This window comes from Melanostigma gelatinosum (genome assembly GCF_949748355.1).
Source record: "Melanostigma gelatinosum genome assembly, chromosome: 12".
Taxonomy (NCBI): Eukaryota; Metazoa; Chordata; class Actinopteri; order Perciformes; family Zoarcidae; genus Melanostigma; species Melanostigma gelatinosum.
The window spans coordinates 11,704,604-11,725,835 of record NC_136645.1 but is presented as its reverse complement, the minus strand read 5'-3'; the positions used below and the strand labels follow the sequence as shown (position 1 = coordinate 11,725,835).

General features: G+C 41.4%; 1 protein-coding gene across 1 annotated transcript; it reads right to left on the bottom strand.

Annotated features, from left to right (window-relative positions):
• Window positions 1–1,395: 1,395 nt before the first annotated feature.
• LOC306785690 (apoptosis-stimulating of p53 protein 2-like) lies at window positions 1,396–2,937 on the bottom strand (the record flags this gene model as incomplete). Its single annotated transcript, XM_079280145.1, has 6 exons — window positions 1,396–1,495; window positions 1,600–1,799; window positions 1,928–2,094; window positions 2,279–2,412; window positions 2,549–2,686; window positions 2,914–2,937. 6 exons carry the CDS (start codon window positions 2,935–2,937, stop codon window positions 1,454–1,456), a joined length of 705 nt encoding a protein of 234 aa, XP_079136271.1. The 3' UTR covers window positions 1,396–1,453.
• Window positions 2,938–21,232: the final 18,295 nt, after the last annotated feature.

Sequence of the window (21,232 nt, the reverse complement as noted above, 5' to 3'; positions counted from 1 at the left end):
ATAGATGCAAAAACTACGGGGCTGGCAGTTGAATATATGATGCGTTTTACCGCCATTTGCAGTGCAATGGTCCATATATTTAACAGTAACCAAATGTAGCTTTCAAAAGTAATAAATGCAAAAATCACGGTATGGATTTTTTTCATATTACGGTGCATTTTCGTTATCAGTACAATGTTTAGTACATTTAACAGTGACAAACTGAATATTTTACAAAAAATTAATGAAAACAATACGGGGCCGGCTGTTGAATGTATGATGCGTTTTACCTCCATTGGCAGTACAATGGTCCGTACATGTAACAGTAACACAGTGTAATATTTAAAAGTAATGAATGCAAAAATCACGGTATGGATTTTTGTTCATATTACGGTGTATTTCCGTTACAGTACAATGTTTAGTACATTTAACAGTGAGATACCGACTATTTTACGAATAATAAATGCAAAAAATACGGGGCCGGCTGTTGAATGTATGATGCGTTTTACCTCCATTGGCAGTACAATGGTCCGTACATGTAACAGTAACACAGTGTAATATTTAAAAGTAATGAATGCAAAAATCACGGTATGGATTTTTGTTCATATTACGGTGTATTTCCGTTACAGTACAATGTTTAGTACATTTAACAGTGAGATACCGACTATTTTACGAATAATAAATGCAAAAAATACGGGGCCGGCTGTTGAATGTATGATGCGTTTTACCTCCATTGGCAGTGCAATGGTCCGTACATTTAACAGTAACACAGTGTATTTCTTAAAAGTAATGAATGCAAAAATCACGGTATGGATCTTTTTTCATATTACGGTGCATTTTCGTTATCAGTACAATGTTTAGTACATTTAACAGTGACAAAATGTATTTTATACGAATAATAAATGCAAAACATACGAGGCTGCCTGTTAAATGTATAATGTGTTATTTCTCCGTTGGCAGCACAGTGGTCCGTACATTTAACAGTAACCAAATGTATGTTTTAAAAGAAATGAGTGCAAAATGTACGGTATGGATTATTTTTCATATTACGGTGTATTTCCGTTATCAGTACAATGCGTAGTACATTTAACAGTGACAAAATGTATTCTATACAAGAAATACATGCACAAATTATTGTTTTAGCTGATATTTGTATTTACGGTGTTTCACTGTCCGATAAACTGAATATAACCGATTTACAATTTACGGTCTCTTACTGTTGTGATTTAACAGTTTATCACCGTAAAATTCACTGACTTTTCTTACAGTGTAGGTGATCCTTCATATTGTTTGGTCTGTCTCATTCTCTTCATTATAGCAGTGCCCTTCTCTTCCCCAGTCTGTTAAAGCCTGCCTGTGTGTGTGTGTGTGTGTGTGTGTGTGTGTGTGTGTGTGCGCGTGTGTGTGTGTGTGTGTGTGTGTGTGTGTGCGAGAGAGTTTTGGAGAGTTCTGGGACACTGGAATGCGCAGCGTTTTAAGCCAAGGTTCTCTGTCTTGGCTTTATTCTGGGATAGAGCTGTTAAGAGACAAGAAGAAGACAACAATGTCAACAATGCACATTTGTTCATGACATAATGAACACGCTTGTCTTCATTACAGTTTCAGTGACTCGTGACTCACCCCAAGGAGGTTGCGGGGAATGTACCCCTCGGTGTCAGCCATGTGCGCCCACCACCAGTCTATCTCGTCCTCGTCCTCCCTTCGGACGATGGTCATGCAGTCTCCCTCGCGGAACATCAGTTCATCGGGGTTTTCACCACTGTAGTCCCACAGACCATAGACCACTCCCCTGTTCATGATGCCCATCTTCTCTTGCACACCTTAGGGTACACAGTTTTAAAATAACAGAAAAATAATTAATAGTGAGTTTTTCACAGAAACATAAGACACAGGAAAGAATTAAAACTAAATTCGTATAAGGTAAAATAATAACACCGCTTTTACTGACCGTAGAGGAACTGGGAGCACTGGGTGTAGCCCTCCTCCATCTCTTCACATTTATCAGCTGCCGTTTGCATGTCACTGTAAGTCATAGCAAACACTGCTGCACCAGACTCCACCAGGAACTTGCACACTTGCACATTGTTACAGGATGCAGCACAGTGAAGAGGGGTCCTGTGTTAGAGGGTGGGTGAAAAAGGAGGTAAGGACAGAGGATACGAGAGTGGGAGCTGAGAAACACCAACCACTAGGAGTAGTTCTGTTGTAGCTCATACTGCTAGATTATGCTCAAAGTTAAGTTGAAGAAAAAACAACATGGAGACGAATGATAACCGTTTGGACTGATCTGAGAACTTACCAGCCATCACTGTCAGCAGCATTGACATTGACACCAAACTGAACCAGAAACTTGACGAACTCTGTATGTCCGGCACAGACAGCATTGTGTAGGGCAGTGATTCCTTCATCGTTGGGCAGACTGGGATCTTCCACCTGTGAATGAGGAATCACAATGAGTTAAAAGAGTTTCAGTTCAGCACCAGCAAAAGCTGACTTACACAGCAGAAAAACAACTGTGATTTTAAACATTATAACCATGTTATTATAATACATAGCAAATGTTTCTTACTTCATAGATGATTCTCTGGACCAGGTCAAATTCTCCCTCCAGAGAAGAGTCCAGCAGCAGAGCCAGTGGGTTGAACTTCAATCTCATGTTGTGCTCAATGCGTTCAGAGCCGAGTTTGCGCAAGTTGGTCCTCTTTCCCTAAAGACACAATCATAACGGTGTATCACACAAACGATCTCAAACAGCCGTTACAAACACAGACATGTAAACTCTCAGATGTGAGAGTCTCATCCTGAAGTGCGTCCACTCTTTACTGGGTTCAATCTGGACTGAGAGCAGAGGAGGGACTTGTTTTCCGGCTCTAAATGCATTTCTAATCCAGGCCCGCCCTCCCACGACGCTCACCACTTCTTTTCTCCACCTACCTCCGAATCAGGTAGGCCGGTCATTTTGTTTTTTTGTTGTTGTTATTTGATAAAGAGACGGTTCCTGGTTCGCTGTGACACTTTTGTTTGTGAGCTGTCAGTATCACGAGATCTAGCCAGCGCGAGGACATTCACACTATTGGGGCTAAGTGGATGCAACCTGTCCAATCAATGCTACAGGGTGGCGTCACACTGACACCTAGCGCGCAGATTCTACATTTCTCTTGTGAGCACTCCCTGTATTTATTCACTGCTGCATACTTTCAAACGTCGCATACTTTTTATTTTTTACTTTGCAAAGTACATACTGTTGCATGCATTGGGACATACTTTGTCATAACATTGCACCTCGAACCTTGACCCTCTTGCTCATATATCAGCGGCGCAGAGGATTGTGGGTCAGAATAGCCAGAGAAGTATGCTGACTTGTATAATGCAAAATGCGACCATTTGCAGAGGGACATTCTGTTGTTTCTGGCACACTGCATTTGACATACTGCGTATTGGAACATACTGTGTGTGCCAATACCCATACTACCATATTGTTTAGTATGCTAGAAAAAATATTTGCTATGTTGAAAGAGAGTAAAACCGTGGATTTGAGAATTAGGAAAACTCCATATGAATGATTCTGGTGTTCAGTAACTGCTGGAAATGTAACTAAAACTACAATAGCAGTTAAGTTCACCATATAAACTCGTATGTCATAGATGTGTTGACAACTCTGTCTCCAAGTAGCTCAAAGATCAATATCAAAGGATATGCTTACGACAGGTTCACAGAAGACAATGGACATCACTGCAGCTTTTGTTCTTTTTTTTTATCAAAACACTTTTATGCAAGACTCCCATCACTCACATTCAGGCATGCAGACATAATTGTTGGAATGCTGTTAAGCATTCCAACAATCTTTATTCTTTTCTTTATTCTTTATTATTTTCCAACATCTTTATTCAACTTCTTCTATTTCTTCCGTCGCACCTCTTCTTCTCCTTCATATTTTAAGCTCCAGAAACCGTTCAACTATTAAAATGTTCAGCTCTTTCACCAGAGGTCTGCTATGACTTTTCATATTTCTAACCTTTGTTGAGGATTTAACTCGAGTGAACAGACTGAGATCGAGGCGTTTAGCTCAATTCAAGCAATAACATTTATTTGTAACAGAAGTATTATGTCCAGCAGTTAAATGTGCACGGACCTAGAAAAGTGAAAGCTAAAAGGCTTAGACATAGTGCGCATGCGTGTTATAGGTTCTTCTGATGGAAGCCTATTGGTTAAAGCAAAGTTGCAGGCAGGGCTGTGTTTAGCAGAACAGCAGCCTGGTTGGAGCACTGGGCATCTCCACCCACACTGGCTCATGTCCGGATCCCGCCTTCTCTGGCTCATCAGTGTGTATGCATGTTGTTAACACTCAAGGTGCCGGAAAGGGTGCAGTTCTAAGCTATTTCGAAGTCTCTGTGTGAATAGATAAAGAGAACTCTTCTCCTACTCTAAAATGGCAGTTTCCGCCCTAATCTGGTGGTTTAAGCAAGTGTTTCTTTCAGGGCCACTGTATCTGTTTCTATCATGCGAGTAGGTGCAGGAATGCCCTGCTCGGAGTATTTGACCTACTTACAGTGACCTCACAACTCCGCAATATAAGCTTACAAGTATAGCGCATATTATTTAACATTGAATGAATATATTTTATTTACACCTTTAAACTTTTTGAATTATTAAGCTTTTTATTTTCAATGGGATCTCTATGGAGAATATTTTCAAATGGCTTCAGGCACACAGGTGTTCGCGATTGAGCCAATTAGTGATGTTGATAAACACACAGACTCACAGACACACGCGCACATACACTCCTCTCCCTCTCTCTCTGTGTGTCTCTCTCATACAGTCATTCAGGTCTTAGGGATCTTTAGAGGTCTTTCCCCACTCCTCCTCCACCCCGCCCCCCCACACACACACACCACACCCCATTTCAAAATAAAAGCCCCAGAGAGTGAATTCTAACTGAACTGCTTGTGATGAAGCCTGTCATTTAATAACCTCTGTTTATGTGTGTCAAACATTATGATTATGTCTCCTCTCCCCCTCACTCCCCCACCCAGCCCCACCCTTTCAAAATAAAAGCCCCATGGATTAACTGTATTTAAACAAGCTCAAAATTAGGCTTTTTTGTTAAAAAAATGAATGCTCTAACTACTACTGCTGCTGCTAATATAGTGTTACTACTACTGCTACTACTACTTCTACTATAACTTTTGCTGTTGCTACTATTACTACTACTGCTACTGCTATTACTGCTACCATCAATATTATTACTACCACTACTGCTATTACTACCACTACTATTACTTATATGACAACTGCTACTACTACTATTCATGCTACTAAAAGTAGTAATACTACTACAGCTATTAGTACGACTGCTACTAGTACTACTACTACTGCTACATCTTCTACTGCCATTACTATTACTACTACTACTGTGATATTAAATACTACGACCAATACTACAGCTATTACTATGACTACTGATACTACGTCTTCTACTACTTCTTCTAATTACTAATACTTCTACTACTAATAATACTTCTACTACAACTTCTACTACTACTACAAATATCACTAATAGTACGACTAGTAGTTATTCTAATGCTACTAATACTTCTACAAATAATACTTCTACTACAACTTATACTACTACAAATATCACCACTGATGAATTTTTTTAAGCCACAGAAACTGTTCAAATGTCAAAATGTTCAGCTCTTTCAGGAGAGGTGTGATATGACTTTTCATATTTGTAATCTTTAAACTCTTTGAATTATTAAGCTTTTTGCAATTTGTTTTTGAATTGGATATCTATTTTAAGCAATGTTTTTGCGATTAATTTCAGTTTTCAGCATTCCAACGCATTTTCAGCAGGAAATGCTTTTTCTAGTTCCACTTTACGGTCCTCATCTGTTTCCCCGCCGTCCTCTCCTCCACACCCTCGGGTAAAATATCTACATTTTCCATCTCTAGATTGGGTGAGATTCATGGTGCAGCATATCTCATATCTCAGTAAATGTGGATGTTATGTACACAGGAGCTCAGCATTTAATGAGGGTGTCTGTGGGGAAAGCCAGATCCATCACTTTGCCCTGTTCCTATACCCGGAGAGACACATACCCAATAAAATAACATGCCCAGAGGAGATATACATGGGACTTTAATCATCATATTGCGTAAGACAACTGCACATAGATCAGATATGTATCCGTGTGTAAATACCCTGCAGACCTTCACACTGCTCATAAAAACACAAAGGGCTCGTGTGCTGCAGAGATCAACGAGAGCTCTGATTATGACGAGTAAAACAGCCGCTATCTGTCATTCCACCTATGACTTTCTTTTTGAAAAAAGTATTTATCAGTGCTTTGAATCCATTATGAATGTGTGTATCAATTATAAATGTAGTGAGTCATGTTCAGTGAGCAGTGTTGATGTTGAATTCAGCCTTTTATCTCAACTCCTTATTGCAATGCAGCAGAGGATGTGTGCAGCACAGGGGGTTGTGCCTTAAACGTCCGTGCTGCATTAACCCCCATAAAGCTCACAAAGGGACCCAACAGAGGAAGACCACCGGAGCTTATGGACCAGGAAGTGTCACTGTGCCTGGTTCCCATGGCAACAGAGGTACCTGGGAAAAGGCGGTTGGTTCACATGACGACATACAGTAGCCTATGTCGTGGATATATTAGTTATCTACATCAAAGGGTGCAGCACTTCTGTGTCTCTCCCAGTGTGGGCTGGAATAATAAAAGATCTATCGGCACATAAAACACAGCATGCAGTAGAAACACCAGTCAGTTTAAATATAGCCATATTTAATATATATTATACATATATGTTGTACAGGTATCTAGATCTAAACATTGATTGATTGAGGAAGCTGATGTAACACAACCTAAGAGGGTGAACATGGTGATCATTGTTCTTCATTCAGTCTGTTGGTGCACCACTAAAATATCTCAACAACTATGATATGCATTGCCATATCATTTTCTACCGACATTCAAGGTCCCCAGAGGATGAATCCGGCTTCAAAATGCTTTAAGTTGCTTTATGTTGTCAGGGACACATTTTTCTCAGGTCTCTGCGTTCAACTCCATGCCTTGTTCCTTTTGACAAGTTCCCACTATAGCTCATGTCCTATTTAGCAAATATAGCTAGGTCACATCCTTTTCAGGTTCTCATGATGTGCTTTATAGAGCTGCGGAACCGATGTTCAAAAACATGCTTATTTTAGCCCAAACCATGATATTTTCCTAAACCTAACTAAATCTAAAGTACTTTTGCTGCTGAAACCTAAGTGATGCCAATGGGTCCTGACCAAGCGTCGTACAGTGATAATGCGTGGAGGGAACATATAGGACCATGGGAGAGCATATATGCACCACTGGAGAACAAAGGACCCTTTGTCATGTTCACTTTATGTGCCATATGAATCTCGGTAACACAGGGAATAGTAGCGTCAGCTCTGCTTCTAACCCAGGGAGTCTTTGGTGTGAAAGATGAACACACACAGTCACCAGCAGTCACGTCAGCCCTGTAATTTGTTTAACCTGCAGAAGATGGAGCACCACAAGGTGTCGACATGATGGACAAATACAAAAGCACTTGCAGCACTTGGTACACCAATTGTGTACATTGTCTCATGTTGGTTCACATGATCAACAGCACAATTAAATGTGTTTGATGAGAACAGGTCGGCTCAGCAATAAAAGCATTAGTTGCAATAAGAACACTATGTAGTAAGATAAAATGTGGTGACACAAATAAAACATAGTACTATATACTGCACGTCTGAAAATGAGGGGTGTGTGTAAAAGTATCCCCAACAGTATTGCACACATTTAATGAGAAAAAGAAACGAGATCTGGGATATGAATGGGACAAATAGATGGATGAATACAAATATATACTTACATAAACAAGAGGATTGTGTGTAGTAACTGGCATCTGTAATTCACATTGATGCTGTTTTTATTTGAAATTGTTCATTTTCTTGGGACTCTTTGTTGGGACCAATATAAAAGAGGTCACGTCATTTTGTAAATATCTAGTCTTGGGACAGTAAATAGAAATGGGAGCTTTATTTAATGTCTTGCCTGCTTTTTAATTCAGGGCAGAAGAGAATCTCGTCTTAATGTGAGTTCATATGTTCAATGTGACGCATGATTAATGCAATAAGGATCTTGTCCGTCCCGATAATGAACACGGCAAAAGACACACTCAGGCCACACTGTTCCCGCCTGCCAAATGTCTCTTCATTTGGAACACTAAGCCACACATGTGAGTCGCCAAGGATCATGGCCGTCGCGCATGCGTAACCTGTTAACGGCGTAACGTAAACTGTTGGAGCTATTTATTTGATATTGTATTTTGTTATTTCATTTATAAGTAGTATTGTTTAATTATTGTAGATGTTTCATATGTTAAGATTATTTTTCTCTTTAATAGTAATTTGTTTGTTTCTATTATTTTTTGGGTAATTACTGTGGGCACCTGTTGCTATTTAAACGAGTGGCAAGGTAGGACCAGCATGCACCGGGGTGGGCGTATAGTTTTTACCAGCTACACAGGACAGGAGAGACAGCACGACAGGAGTTTGTTAATTAGTTTGTTTGCTTGTTTTATTTGCTTTATTTAATAAATACACCAAAATTGAATCCTGCTTGGACATTTTACTCTCTTCTGGCTGCGTAAAGATACCGACCACGGTGCATCAGTGGCGTTTGATTATTATTTGTTTAAGTTTGATTTAGCCGACAAATGGCCACTACATAAAGTAAAAACTACGCCCTTGGACTAAAGTAAAAGCTTAGCTCTTGGACTCAAAGGACCGATCCCACCACAGCCACAACGGGTTGGATCGTTTTTGGATTTCGTATGGATGATCAAAGAGGATTGTTTCATTCATCACTCTTGGATTCAATATCAGCGGGACAACTGCTTTGGACCAGATCAACACAGCGCTGAAACATCTCAGAAGAAACGGGTACGTGATACGACTGCCGTATAGGAAGACGGTGAAACGAGTGGAGTTTAAAAGTCTGTATTCACAGTGATGTACGTGCTTCTGGATGTTTAAGCCTGACTGCGTTGAATCGCTACAAAGGACATTGCGCAACACCCGCGCACCACTATCGGCGGCTTTCATTCATTAAAAAGCCCGACTTCAGTGTGTGTGTGGTGAATTGGAGGAGCGGCCTGTAAGCGCCTTTGCTGTTTTTTGCTGCACTTTACCTGCATTCACGTCCGACGGATTTGATTGATGTGTGACAAGCAGTTTGGAAGAAGTGTTCAAAATGTCTGACGTTCAGGCGACGGATGTTGAAAGGCCGTCAGCAAGAAGAGACATTAAAATGACTTCTAAAGGCTTGGAGTTCTACACGGAAATGTACCAGCAAAAGAGGACCGCAAAGTGCAAACAAGCCAAAAAGTGTTTGAGAAACATAAGTGATTTAATGACTTCCAATAAAAATGTAAATTCAGTGAATGCTGAGCTTTTTACATTCATCAAGTGTTACCAAGATGCAAATGACATGCATACATCTTTTGTGAGCTTACCTTTACCTCAAGATGAAGTTACAAGGCAAAATCTGTACTTCAAAGAAAAAATGACAATGTTCTATGACTTCACTGAAAAGGTAAAAGGCTGGCTGTCTGAAATGGGTTACCCATATGTGCAGCCATATAAAGATTCTCTCGACCACCAAAGTGTTGCAGATGAAATAAACCCTGAAGATAGTGCTTCTAATGTGTTAAGTGTAAAGATGAACTCTGTAAAGACACATTCCCAGCTATCACGGATTTCATCAACATCATCTGCACGCATTAGAGCTGAGGCTGACAAGGCAGCTCTGATGGAGCGCGTTGCTGCTCTAAAAAGGAAACATCTAATCGAAGCTCAGGAGGAAAAGTTGGAGAGGGAAAAGGAAAAGTTGGAGAGGGAAAAGGAAAAGTTGAAGAAAGAAAAGGAACAATTGGAACTTGAAACGGAATTGGCAGCTACAAGTGCAAAGCTTCATGTCTTGGAAATAAATTCATCCCAGCGTGGCTCAAAATGTTCAGACGGAATGAACTCTTATGTTGAAAGGAACAAGTTCAAAGAAGCAAGACTATTAAATCCCCATGCCTACACCTTTGTTCCTGTTGAAAAGGATGTTATTTCTGTGTCTGATCCCATAATGCAACCACAGGTTGTTAGGCCTAAACAAAGGTCAAACACACAAATTGATGAGATGCTCGTAAAGACTGATTCTCCAGGTCAAACGACACAAACTGTGAATGAAAGTCAAGCAGGACTGGTGCAACCTCAACCCCATCAGAATGACATTGTAAATGTGATGCAAAGACAAAATGACATCGCTGCTCTGCTGGTCCAGCAAAATCTGTGCTCTGTCCTGCCTGTAAGAAACATTCCTGTGTTTGATGGAGACCCTCTTCAGTACAGGTCTTTTATCAGAGCTTTTGAAAATGGAGTGGAGGAGAAGACAACTAATTGGAGTGACTGTTTGCACTTTCTCGAACAATACACCAGGGGGCAGCCAAGAGACTTGGTGTGCAGTTGTCAACATCTACCTTCAGATCAGGGATACCACAGAGCCAAAAGTCTTCTCGCAGAGCACTTTGGAAACGAATACAAAATTGCATCTACGTATATGGAAAAGCTTCTCAGCTGGACGCCTGTTAAAAGTGAAGATCTTAAAGCATTGCAATCATTTTCCCTGTTTCTTCGAGGATGCTCAAATCTAACAGAGCAAATGATGCATATGAAGGAACTGGACCTACCATCTAATATGAGGAGCATCATCTTGAAACTTCCTTATAAGTTAAGGGAACGGTGGAGAAATGTTGCTTGTGATCTGCAAGAGCGACGTGGCCGGAGAGCACTGTTTGAGGATCTTGTTGCTTTCATTGAAAAACAAGTCAGAATTGCCTCAGATCCACTTTTTGGCAACATTCAGGACTCACAACCTACCAACTTGAAGGTCTCCAACGTTAGTTACTTGAAGCAAAGGAAAAAAGGAAGCAGCTTTGCCACCAATGTTACTGCAGTGAAAGAAGGAGTCATCACTCAGTACACAGGAAACAAGACGTCTTCCTCTCTTCACAACTGTCTGTTTTGTAAACAAAGTCGTCACTCATTGGATAAATGCTCACAGTTTAAAGTTAAAGGACATCGTGATAAAATTAACTTTATCAAAGAACAGGGTATTTGTTTTGGTTGCCTGAAAGTAGGCCACACAAGCAAAGACTGTAGGAGTCGCTTGGATTGCAATGTGTGTCACCAAAAGCACCCAGGAGTCCTTCACATAGAGTGGCAAGACAAAAGAACAACCTTTCAACAAGCCCAACAGTCTGTGAGCCCTCCAAGCGTCTCAACCACCATGTCTCAAACCTGCGGCCATATCGGGGCTGGTTATGAAGATAATTCCATCTTTTCTATTGTCGCAGTCAAAGTCAAGAGCCAGAGAGGTAACAAAACGGTGCAGACATATGCCTTCTTGGATCCAGGGAGTTCTGGCACATTCTGTACAGAGGACTTGGCAAAAAAACTGAACTTGAAGGGTAAACGGACTAGTATTCTGCTGAGAACAATGAATCAAAAGAAGATCGTAAATGCACATATTCTGTCAGGCCTTGAAGTGTCTGGTATGAGCACAAACGATTTCATTGAGTTACCTGATGTTTTAACTCAAAGGAGCATGCCTGTTTCTGCACTCAACGTCCCACGGGAGGAGGATCTTGATCAATGGTCTTACCTCAAGGATGTTAAGCTCCACGACATTGACGCAGGTGTTGAGCTACTAATTGGAACTGATGCTCCAAAAGTGATGGAGCCTTGGGAGCTGATAAACAGCCAGGATGAAGGACCTTATGCGGTCAGAACCAGAGTTGGTTGGGTCATTAATGGTCCACTTCGCGGCGAGAGCAGTAGGAGTAAGAGTGGCTGCCCTGCTGTAACAGCCAACCGAATCTCTGTGGAACATCTGCAAGGAATGCTGGTTAAACAGTATAACCATGACTTTAATGAGAGATCATCAGAGGAGCAGATTGAAATGTCCAGAGAAGACCTCAAGTTCATGAATGTTATGAGCAACACAACAGTATTAACTGGAAACCATTACTGTATTGACTTACCTTTCAGACAGGAAAATTCTGTCTTGCCTAACAATCGCTGTGTTGCAGAACAGCGCCTCCGAAGCCTGAAAAGAAAATTTGTCAAGAATGTTCCATTTAAGGAGGAATATACCGCATTCCTAAACAACATGATAACTCAAGGATATGCTGAGATGGTACCTGCTGATCAACTCGAACAAAGTGATGGAAAGGTGTGGTATATCCCTCATCATGGAGTCTATCATCCCAGAAAAGGCAAACTAAGAGTTGTTTTTGATTGTGGAGCAACTTTTAAAGGGACATCACTGAACTGCCAGCTCTTGCAGGGACCTGATCTCACTAACACTCTTATTGGAGTCCTCGTCCGATTTAGGCAAGAGCCCGTTGCAGTAATGGCCGACATCCAAGCCATGTTTCATCAAGTTCGTGTCTCAGAAAAGCACATCAACTTTCTCCGCTTCCTCTGGTGGTCTGATGGTGACACTGCGCAGTCTCCACTGGAGTATCGGATGAAAGTACATCTGTTTGGAGCTGTATCCTCACCAAGTTGTGCAAATTATGCTTTGAGGAGAACTGCAGATGATAATGTCCAACATTTCCCTCCAGAAGTGACAAATACAGTCAAACATAATTTTTATGTGGATGACTGCCTGAAATCCATGGCGTCAGAGGAGGAGGCACTGCAAATAATCAAAGATTTGAATGCGCTCTGTCATAAAGGAGGATTCAATCTTTCAAGATGGATCAGCAACAGCCGCACAGTGCTGCTGTCAATCGCTGAGGACAAAAGACCAAAAGAAATGGTGGAACTGGATTTGGATACAGACCAACTTCCAATGGAGCGAGCACTAGGACTAGAGTGGTGCATTGAAACTGACAAGTTCAAGTTCAGGACATCACTACAACAACAGCCAAACACCAGAAGAGGCATTTTGTCAGTGGTCAGCTCACTTTATGACCCTTTGGGATTTCTAGCCCCATTCAGCATGCCAGCCAAGCTGTTACTGCAGGAGCTTTGTAGGAGAAACTTGGGTTGGGATGACACTATTTCCCACTCTTTCGCTGAACAATGGTCTAATTGGCTTGAGGACCTGCAAAGGATGTCTGAGTTCAAAGTGGACCGCTGTATTAAGCCCAGAGACTTTGGAGAACCTGCTACAGCACAACTTCACCACTTTTCTGATGCCAGTCAAGTTGGCTATGGAACTGTGTCTTACGTGAGATTGGAAACTGATGATAAAGTACATGTTGCATTTCTCTTGGGAAAGGCCAGAGTTGCCCCACTAAAGCAGACCACAATTCCTCGACTGGAACTCACAGCCGCAGTTCTTGCAGTTCGTGTGGATAAAATGCTTCGGAAGGAGTTGCAACTCAAGCTGGAGAAGTCAGTCTTCTGGACGGACAGCACAACAGTCCTTAAGTATATCTCTAGTGAAACCAGACGATTCCACACTTTTGTGGCAAACAGAACCTCTTTCATCAGAGAAGCAGCAGATGTAGATCAGTGGAGATATGTGGGTTCCAAGGATAATCCAGCAGATGAAGCATCAAGAGGAATGAGAGCTGAGGATTTCCTGAAAGGCAGGAGATGGATAAGTGGACCTGAGTTTCTCTATCAGTCAAAGAAGGAGTGGCCTAAACTTGATGGGAATCTTGATGTGATTTCTGCAGATGACCCAGAGGTCAAAAGGGACTTAATGGTAAATGCTATCATCAAGGATTTGGAAAATGCCACCAACCACCTGATCTACTATTTTTCATCTTGGACTAGACTAAAAACATCTGTGGCTTGGTTTCTGAAGGTCAAGGAACGTCTCTTGTTATTGGGACAGAAGAGAAAGGAGTTTTGTGCTTCTGCAGGCCTCAGAAAGGACGATCTGAAGAATCGGGAGCATGAAGTGGAAAGAAAAGTTCAAAGCTTTAAAGCCACACTCAAAGGACAAAGAATAACACCTGAAGATCTTGCTAAGGCAGAGCAGTCAATCATTCAATATGTACAACGACACAAGTTCAAAGCTGAAATTGCCTCACTGAAAGGATGCTTTAAAAACATCCACAAAGAAAGTCCGCTGTACAAACTAGACCCAGTAATGGATGATGAAATTCTCAGAGTTGGTGGTCGGCTGAGTAAAGCAGCACTGCCAGCAGAATCCAAACATCCAGTTATTTTGTCCAAAGACCTGCATGTATCCACGCTGATTTTGCGCCATATCCATCATCAGCTGGGACATGCTGGAAGAAATCACATGCTGTCAAGGTCACGGCAAAAGTACTGGATCATCAATGCAAATTCCGCTGCCAGGAAAGTCATATCTGACTGTGTTGTTTGTAGACGCAACAGAGGAAAGCTTGGTGAACAGAAGATGGCAGACTTGCCGGAGGAGAGAGTGTTGCCTGATAAAGCTCCTTTTACAAATGTTGGAGTTGACTATTTTGGGCCCATCAGTGTTAAAAGAGGAAGAAGTCTTCTGAAGAGATATGGAGTGCTTTTCACCTGTCTTACCAGTCGTGCTGTGCATTTGGAAGTGGCATATACACTAGACACAGACTCCTGTATAAATGCAGTACGAAGGTTCATCTGTAGACGAGGTGCAGTCTCCACTATCAGGTCGGATAATGGCACAAACTTTGTTGGAGCCAACCGGGAGCTGAAGGAAAGTCTGGCTGTTCTGAATCATGACAAAATTCAAAGGGCTTTGGTCCAGGATGGCATAAAATGGAACTTTAACACCCCAGCAGCTTCCCATCAAGGCGGCATCTGGGAGCGCCTGATTCGTTCAGTGAAAGGTGTTCTCACCTCAGTTCTGCAACAGCAAATTCTGGACGATGAAGGGCTCCAGACTATTTTCTGTGAGGTTGAAGCAATTCTAAATGACAGACCCATCACAAAAGTCTCAGATGACCCAGATGACCTTGAAGCTCTCACACCAAACCACATTCTAATGTTAAAAGGCAAACCAATCATGCCACCAGGACTATTCATTCAAAGTGATCTGTACATCAAGAAAAGGTGGAAGCAAGTACAGTACATGGCTGAACTCTTCTGGAAGAGATGGATCTCTGAGTACCTGCCTATAATGCAAGAGAGACAAAAGTGGACAAGGCCAAGAAGAAGCCTCACTGCTGGAGACATTGTCCTTGTTGCGGACTCTACAGCTCCAAGAGGATCTTGGATGATGGGAAAAGTTTTGGAGGCAAGACCAGATACAAAGGGGCTGGTGCGGTCTGTGCGACTTCAAACCAGGACCAGCATTCTGGAGAGGCCGGTGACGAAGCTCTGTCTGCTTTTGGAAGCAGCAGACTAAACATCATGGACTGATGTTTTCTCGACCTCTATTTTCTCTCTCTCTAATCTTTCTTTTTGTTGTAGGAGTCAAGAAGAAGATTAACTTTAGGTCATGTTTATTATAGGAATAGCTCGTTTGAGAATAATAATTGTGATATTATGCACAATTAGGGGCTGGAATGTTGGAGCTATTTATTTGATATTGTATTTTGTTATTTCATTTATAAGTAGTATTGTTTAATTATTGTAGATGTTTCATATGTTAAGATTATTTTTCTCTTTAATAGTAATTTGTTTGTTTCTATTATTTTTTGGGTAATTACTGTGGGCACCTGTTGCTATTTAAACGAGTGGCAAGGTAGGACCAGCATGCACCGGGGTGGGCGTATAGTTTTTACCAGCTACACAGGACAGGAGAGACAGCACGACAGGAGTTTGTTAATTAGTTTGTTTGCTTGTTTTATTTGCTTTATTTAATAAATACACCAAAATTGAATCCTGCTTGGACATTTTACTCTCTTCTGGCTGCGTAAAGATACCGACCACGGTGCATCAGTGGCGTTTGATTATTATTTGTTTAAGTTTGATTTAGCCGACAAATGGCCACTACATAAACATTTACACGAAAGTACAGGCATTTCGCCATGTATTTATTAATTACTTTAAAAATAATATATATATATATATATATATATATATATTCTGTATTTCCCCCTGCGCCCCACCTGTAATACCACCGCGCCCCACAGTTTGAGAACCACTGCATTGGATAATAAAACGTGATTAGTGGGGTCCAGTCGGAACACAAAGGCACTGACTCGCTTCATCTCTTACTATTTTCTTGTCAACTAGAACCTGTCTGAATGGACTTTTATCTGTTCACCTTTTCTTCTGGATGGTTCTCCTCTGACTCATCTCCAGAGTCAAAACCACACCCATTAATGCATTGCTGGTGAAATCCAGGCAACTGCCATTACATGTGAGGAGAACTGAGTCAGCACTATCACACTGGATTAGAATTCAGGGTGGACTTAACGGAAACACAGCATCGACTGTCCTGTACAATGGTTGGGAGTACTCGACATTCTCTGGTAAAAGCTTTGGATGGGACATCTTGGCAGGAAATTTGGAATAATGACAATCAGGGTAGAAATTACAACACAATTCAGACATCAGTCAGAGTGAGAAGTGATGGAAGTAAAAGTAGAAAAGAAGATGTTACTTTCAGATTAAGGTTCGGACATACAGGACTCAATGACACATACACATCATGAAAAAGACAGAGTGGGCTAAATGTGAGATATGCAACTGTAAAGAAACTGTAGAACATGAGCTGATAGAGTGGAGGAAGTTCAGGGTGGAAAGAGAAAGACTGAAGAACAGAGTGGTAGATACAGGAAGGGAGTGGAGCATCAAAGGACTGTTAGAGACAGGGGACAAACAAGTTCAGCTTAAAAGGGCTTTATTTAATATTTTGAATGGAACGGGTTAAAAGGCCAGAATATGACTGCAATATGAAGTTTATTTCTCATTGTTTCATTATATTTATAAATGACATTATTATTGTGTTTAAATGATAACTGTCATAAAGGCATGATGTTACACACTCCGGTCCAGTAGGTGGCGCCTTAAACATTGGTTTGTAGTCCGCCATTAAAGTGACAGAAGAAGAATGAGAAGAAGACGAAGAAGAAGGAGGAGAGGAAGAAGAAGAGGACGAGGACTAATCTCGTGGTAGCCTATAAAGCTATTGAAGTTAGCTTAGCATGCTACCTGGAAACAGACAGACGGGGACGGAAGTGACCAACACAGCGCTAGTCAGAGTTTAATGAGAGTAAACGGTGTTTTTAACGGAGTTCGTCTGGAGGACAACTTTCTGTGGTTTAGTGAAAATGTCTAAAGTAGAAATGTTGAGATCTTTAATCAACCAGCGACGAACTGCGGCTGTTGAAGAGATATTTGGTCTGTTTGAAAGAACGATAGCAGAGTACGAGGAGGAACTCTCTCGTTCAAAAGAGGCGAATAAGCGACAACGGGAACTTCTGGACGCTGTTCTCAACCCGGAAATCCGGATACAAAGAGCACGTAGGTTCACTTTATTTAACACTGTTCATGCTCCGGCTGATAACTTTTAATGTAGTTTGGAGTGAGACTCTGTTGCAATTCGTCGTTTTCTTCTTCAACTGATGTAATACCTGCAAACGTGTCGCCAGCGTTTCTCAGATTGGAGTGAGAACATGTGATGTCGTGATCTTCGCAATGAAACATATTTGATGCGACGTGTCGAGTCCTGGCCAATCAGCGTTAAGATGTCTACACCGTCTTCATTTCCCTCGTTAAAGTTTAAGTTCCGTTACCGTTCAGACTTGTTGGGTTAAGTTAACGTCCACTGCATGCGGAACTTTGTCAACGGCTAACGCTCATCATTATCAAGATCGGGAGGAAAAAGCGTAACGTGATGAAACATGAATCACCCTCCGTGTTCCGGTTCAGTCCACGCGGTCACTCATTAACGTTAAACCGGAACACCGGCGGTTCGGGTTGCAGTTTTTTTTGTTTAACTCAAAGTAGAATGAGGCGATTTCGTGGTGATAATAACTTGAAACATGAAGCCCAGATACTGATGAGATGAAGAGGATGTTGTGTGTGTAGCGCAGCTTGACGCAGGGCTGAGATGTGAGTGGAGCTGGGCCTGGATAAAGGTGGAGGTCTAAACAGACGTGAAGAGAGAGCAGTACAGCTTCCCGCTGTCAGTGTTTTAAATGCATTGATAAGGCAGGGTATGCTAACTGCAGCCTCTGCTCCAATGAGACGAAGTACATGTAAATAAAATATATTCATTCAATGTTAAACACATCTTATACGCGGATATGTGAGTTCTAGTGCATTCATCGCACTCGTCTGAACACAGTGAGAAGTATTAGAACTCTGAAGGATAGCTTTTGCCCCAGTTAAATGTCACATAGCCTGACAGAGAACTAGTTTCAACTGCCAGCTCCGTCTTAGAGATAAACAGCCTTCAAGAAGGGGGGTGAATTGGTGAAGGAAGTGGCTGACTGAAGTCCGACGGGTTCAGCCAATCACTGAGCTGATCGATGGGCTAAGGAATGTGTAATATGAGGACTCTCACACACAATGTGGCCCAACCCTGGCTTGTGTGTGGGTGAAGATAAATTGTTAATACTTGTAGATCGTCTACTGATGAGAAGACTGGATACTCTTCTGACACTGATGAGGGTGGTGATGGGAAGAAGACCAGAGAACCTCAGTCAGGTTTAAACTATGTGAAACCTGATGATGACAGGAAATATTTCAACTTAAAGTACAAGTAAAAGTCATGGATTTTGCAGCTTAAAATGGTTCATGTGTTCATGGTCACATAAGTTGATTACATTATTGTATTATCTGGTTCTAGTGATACTCTGGAAGTGTATGTCCAGGAGACGATTTGCTCAATTCTAAAATGTCTTTGTAACCCCTCTGTGTGTGTTTACTGTTTTCCTGCAGACGTCCAGCAGCTGTTGTTGGTTAAAGAAGAGGTTCCCTCTGAGCAGCAGGAGTGGAGCTCCAGTCTGGACCAGGAGGACCCAGAGCCCTCACACATTAAAGAAGAACAGGAGGAACTCTGCACCAGTCAGGAAGGAGAGCAGCTTCAAGGTCTGGAGGAGGCTGATGTCAAGTTCTCATTGACTCCTGTGAAGAGTGAAGATGAAGAAGAGGAAGCTCAGTCCTCACAGCTTCATCAAAGACAAACTAAACAGATGGGAACAGAAGCTGATGGAGAAGACTGTGGAGGACCAGAACCAGACAGGAACTTGGATCCAGATAGACATCCAGAACCAGATACTGCTGAGAAGACTGGAGAGTCTTCTGACACTGATGAGGGTGGTGATGGGAAGAAGACCAGAGAACCTCAGTCAGGTTTAAACTATGTGAAACCTGATGAAGTCCGTGTCAGTGATTCAAGATGTAGCGCTGGTGAAAAACATTTTAGATGCTCTGAGTGTGAGAAAACATTTGGCAAGAGTGGAACTCTGAAGATACACATGAGAACCCACAGAGGAGAAAAACCTTTCAGCTGCTCAGTCTGTAAGAAATCTTTTAACAGGCGTTCAAAATTACAGATACACATGAGAACCCACACAGGAGAAAAACCTTTCAGCTGCTCAGTCTGTAAGAAATCTTTTAACGAGCGTTCAAATTTACAGACACACATGAGAACCCACACAGGAGAAAAACCTTTCAGCTGCTCAGTCTGTAAGAAATCTTTTAACGAGCGTTCAAAATTACAGATACACATGAGAACCCACACAGGAGAAAAACCTTTCAGCTGCTCAGTCTGTAAGAAATCTTTTAACCGGCGTTCACATTTACAGAGTCACATGAGAACCCACACAGGAGAAAAACCTTTCAGCTGCTCAGTCTGTAAGAAATCTTTTAACCGGCGTTCAAATTTACAGAGTCACATGAGAACCCACACAGGAGAAAAACCTTTCAGCTGCTCAGTCTGTAAGAAATCTTTTAACGTGCGTTCAAAATTACAGATACACATGAGAACCCACACAGGAGAAAAACCTTTCAGCTGCTCAGTCTGTAAGAAATCTTTTAACCAGCGTTCACATTTACAGACACACATGAGAACCCACACAGGAGAAAAACCTTTCAGCTGCTCAGTCTGTAAGAAATCTTTTAACAGGCGTTCAACTTTACAGAAACACATGAGAACCCACACAGGAGAAAAACCTTTCAGCTGCTCAGTCTGTAAGAAATCTTTTAACCAGCGTTCAAAATTACAGATACACATGAGAACCCACACAGGAGAAAATCCTTTCAGCTGCTCAGTCTGTAAGAAATCTTTTAACCAGCGTTCACATTTACAGAGCCACATGAGAACCCACACAGGAGAAAAACCTTTCAGCTGCTCAGTCTGTAAGAAATCTTTTAAGAATCGTTCAAATTTACAGAGCCACAACACAGGAAAGAAACCTTTCAGCTGCTCAGTTTGCTGTAAGAGATTTGTGCGCAACAGAGATCTAAAGGTACACATGAATACCCACACAGGAAACAATCCCCTTTAGCTGTTCTGGTTGCAGTAAAGTTTCCGTTTGTGATAAAAGCTTTCAGCACGAGTCACCTCTGAAGTTACACATGATTAACCGCGGTTCAACTACACTGATTTCAATACAAAAAGTGATTCACTGAATGAGCGCCAACTGTACAGTTTGAAATAGTTTTGATGATTATATTGATGATTGATTTGATGGTAATGTCAGTTTAAGACGATGGTTTTACCTGCATCTGTGCACAGTATATTGTAGTCAAATGATTTCATCAATAAAAAGTAAAAGGTTTGTGTATTTCACTGGTTCATACAGTTGTACATAGCACACTTTGTTCGTCAGGATTAAATCCATCAGTGACTGGAGTGTGACACAATAGTTCTTTATCTTACTTGGCAGTTTGCACTCTTTGCTGCTGCCATTGCTGGTATAAAATTGTCATCTTGTCTGACACAAACTCATAAAAAGATCCTGAGAAAAAGCAATCTACACATCAGTTAGCCACGTACGTGGCACGGGGCCCTGATCACACCCGGCCCTCATACATTGTGTTACATAATGCTGTTTGGAAAATACTAAATGCTAAAAATAGTGCGGAATGAAAGAAATCTATAGAGATTAAAACAATAAATAAAATGTCAGTGAATCAAAAGACATCAAGCTAAGTGATGCAGATCAATCAAAGAAAAACAACTCACTTTTTTACGAGGGAAAAGACAATAGCTCAATCATAAAGTTGGAAATTTGTCTTCAACAGTAAATACACACGTTTTATGTCACTCTCACACGGAGCCATCTAAAAATACAT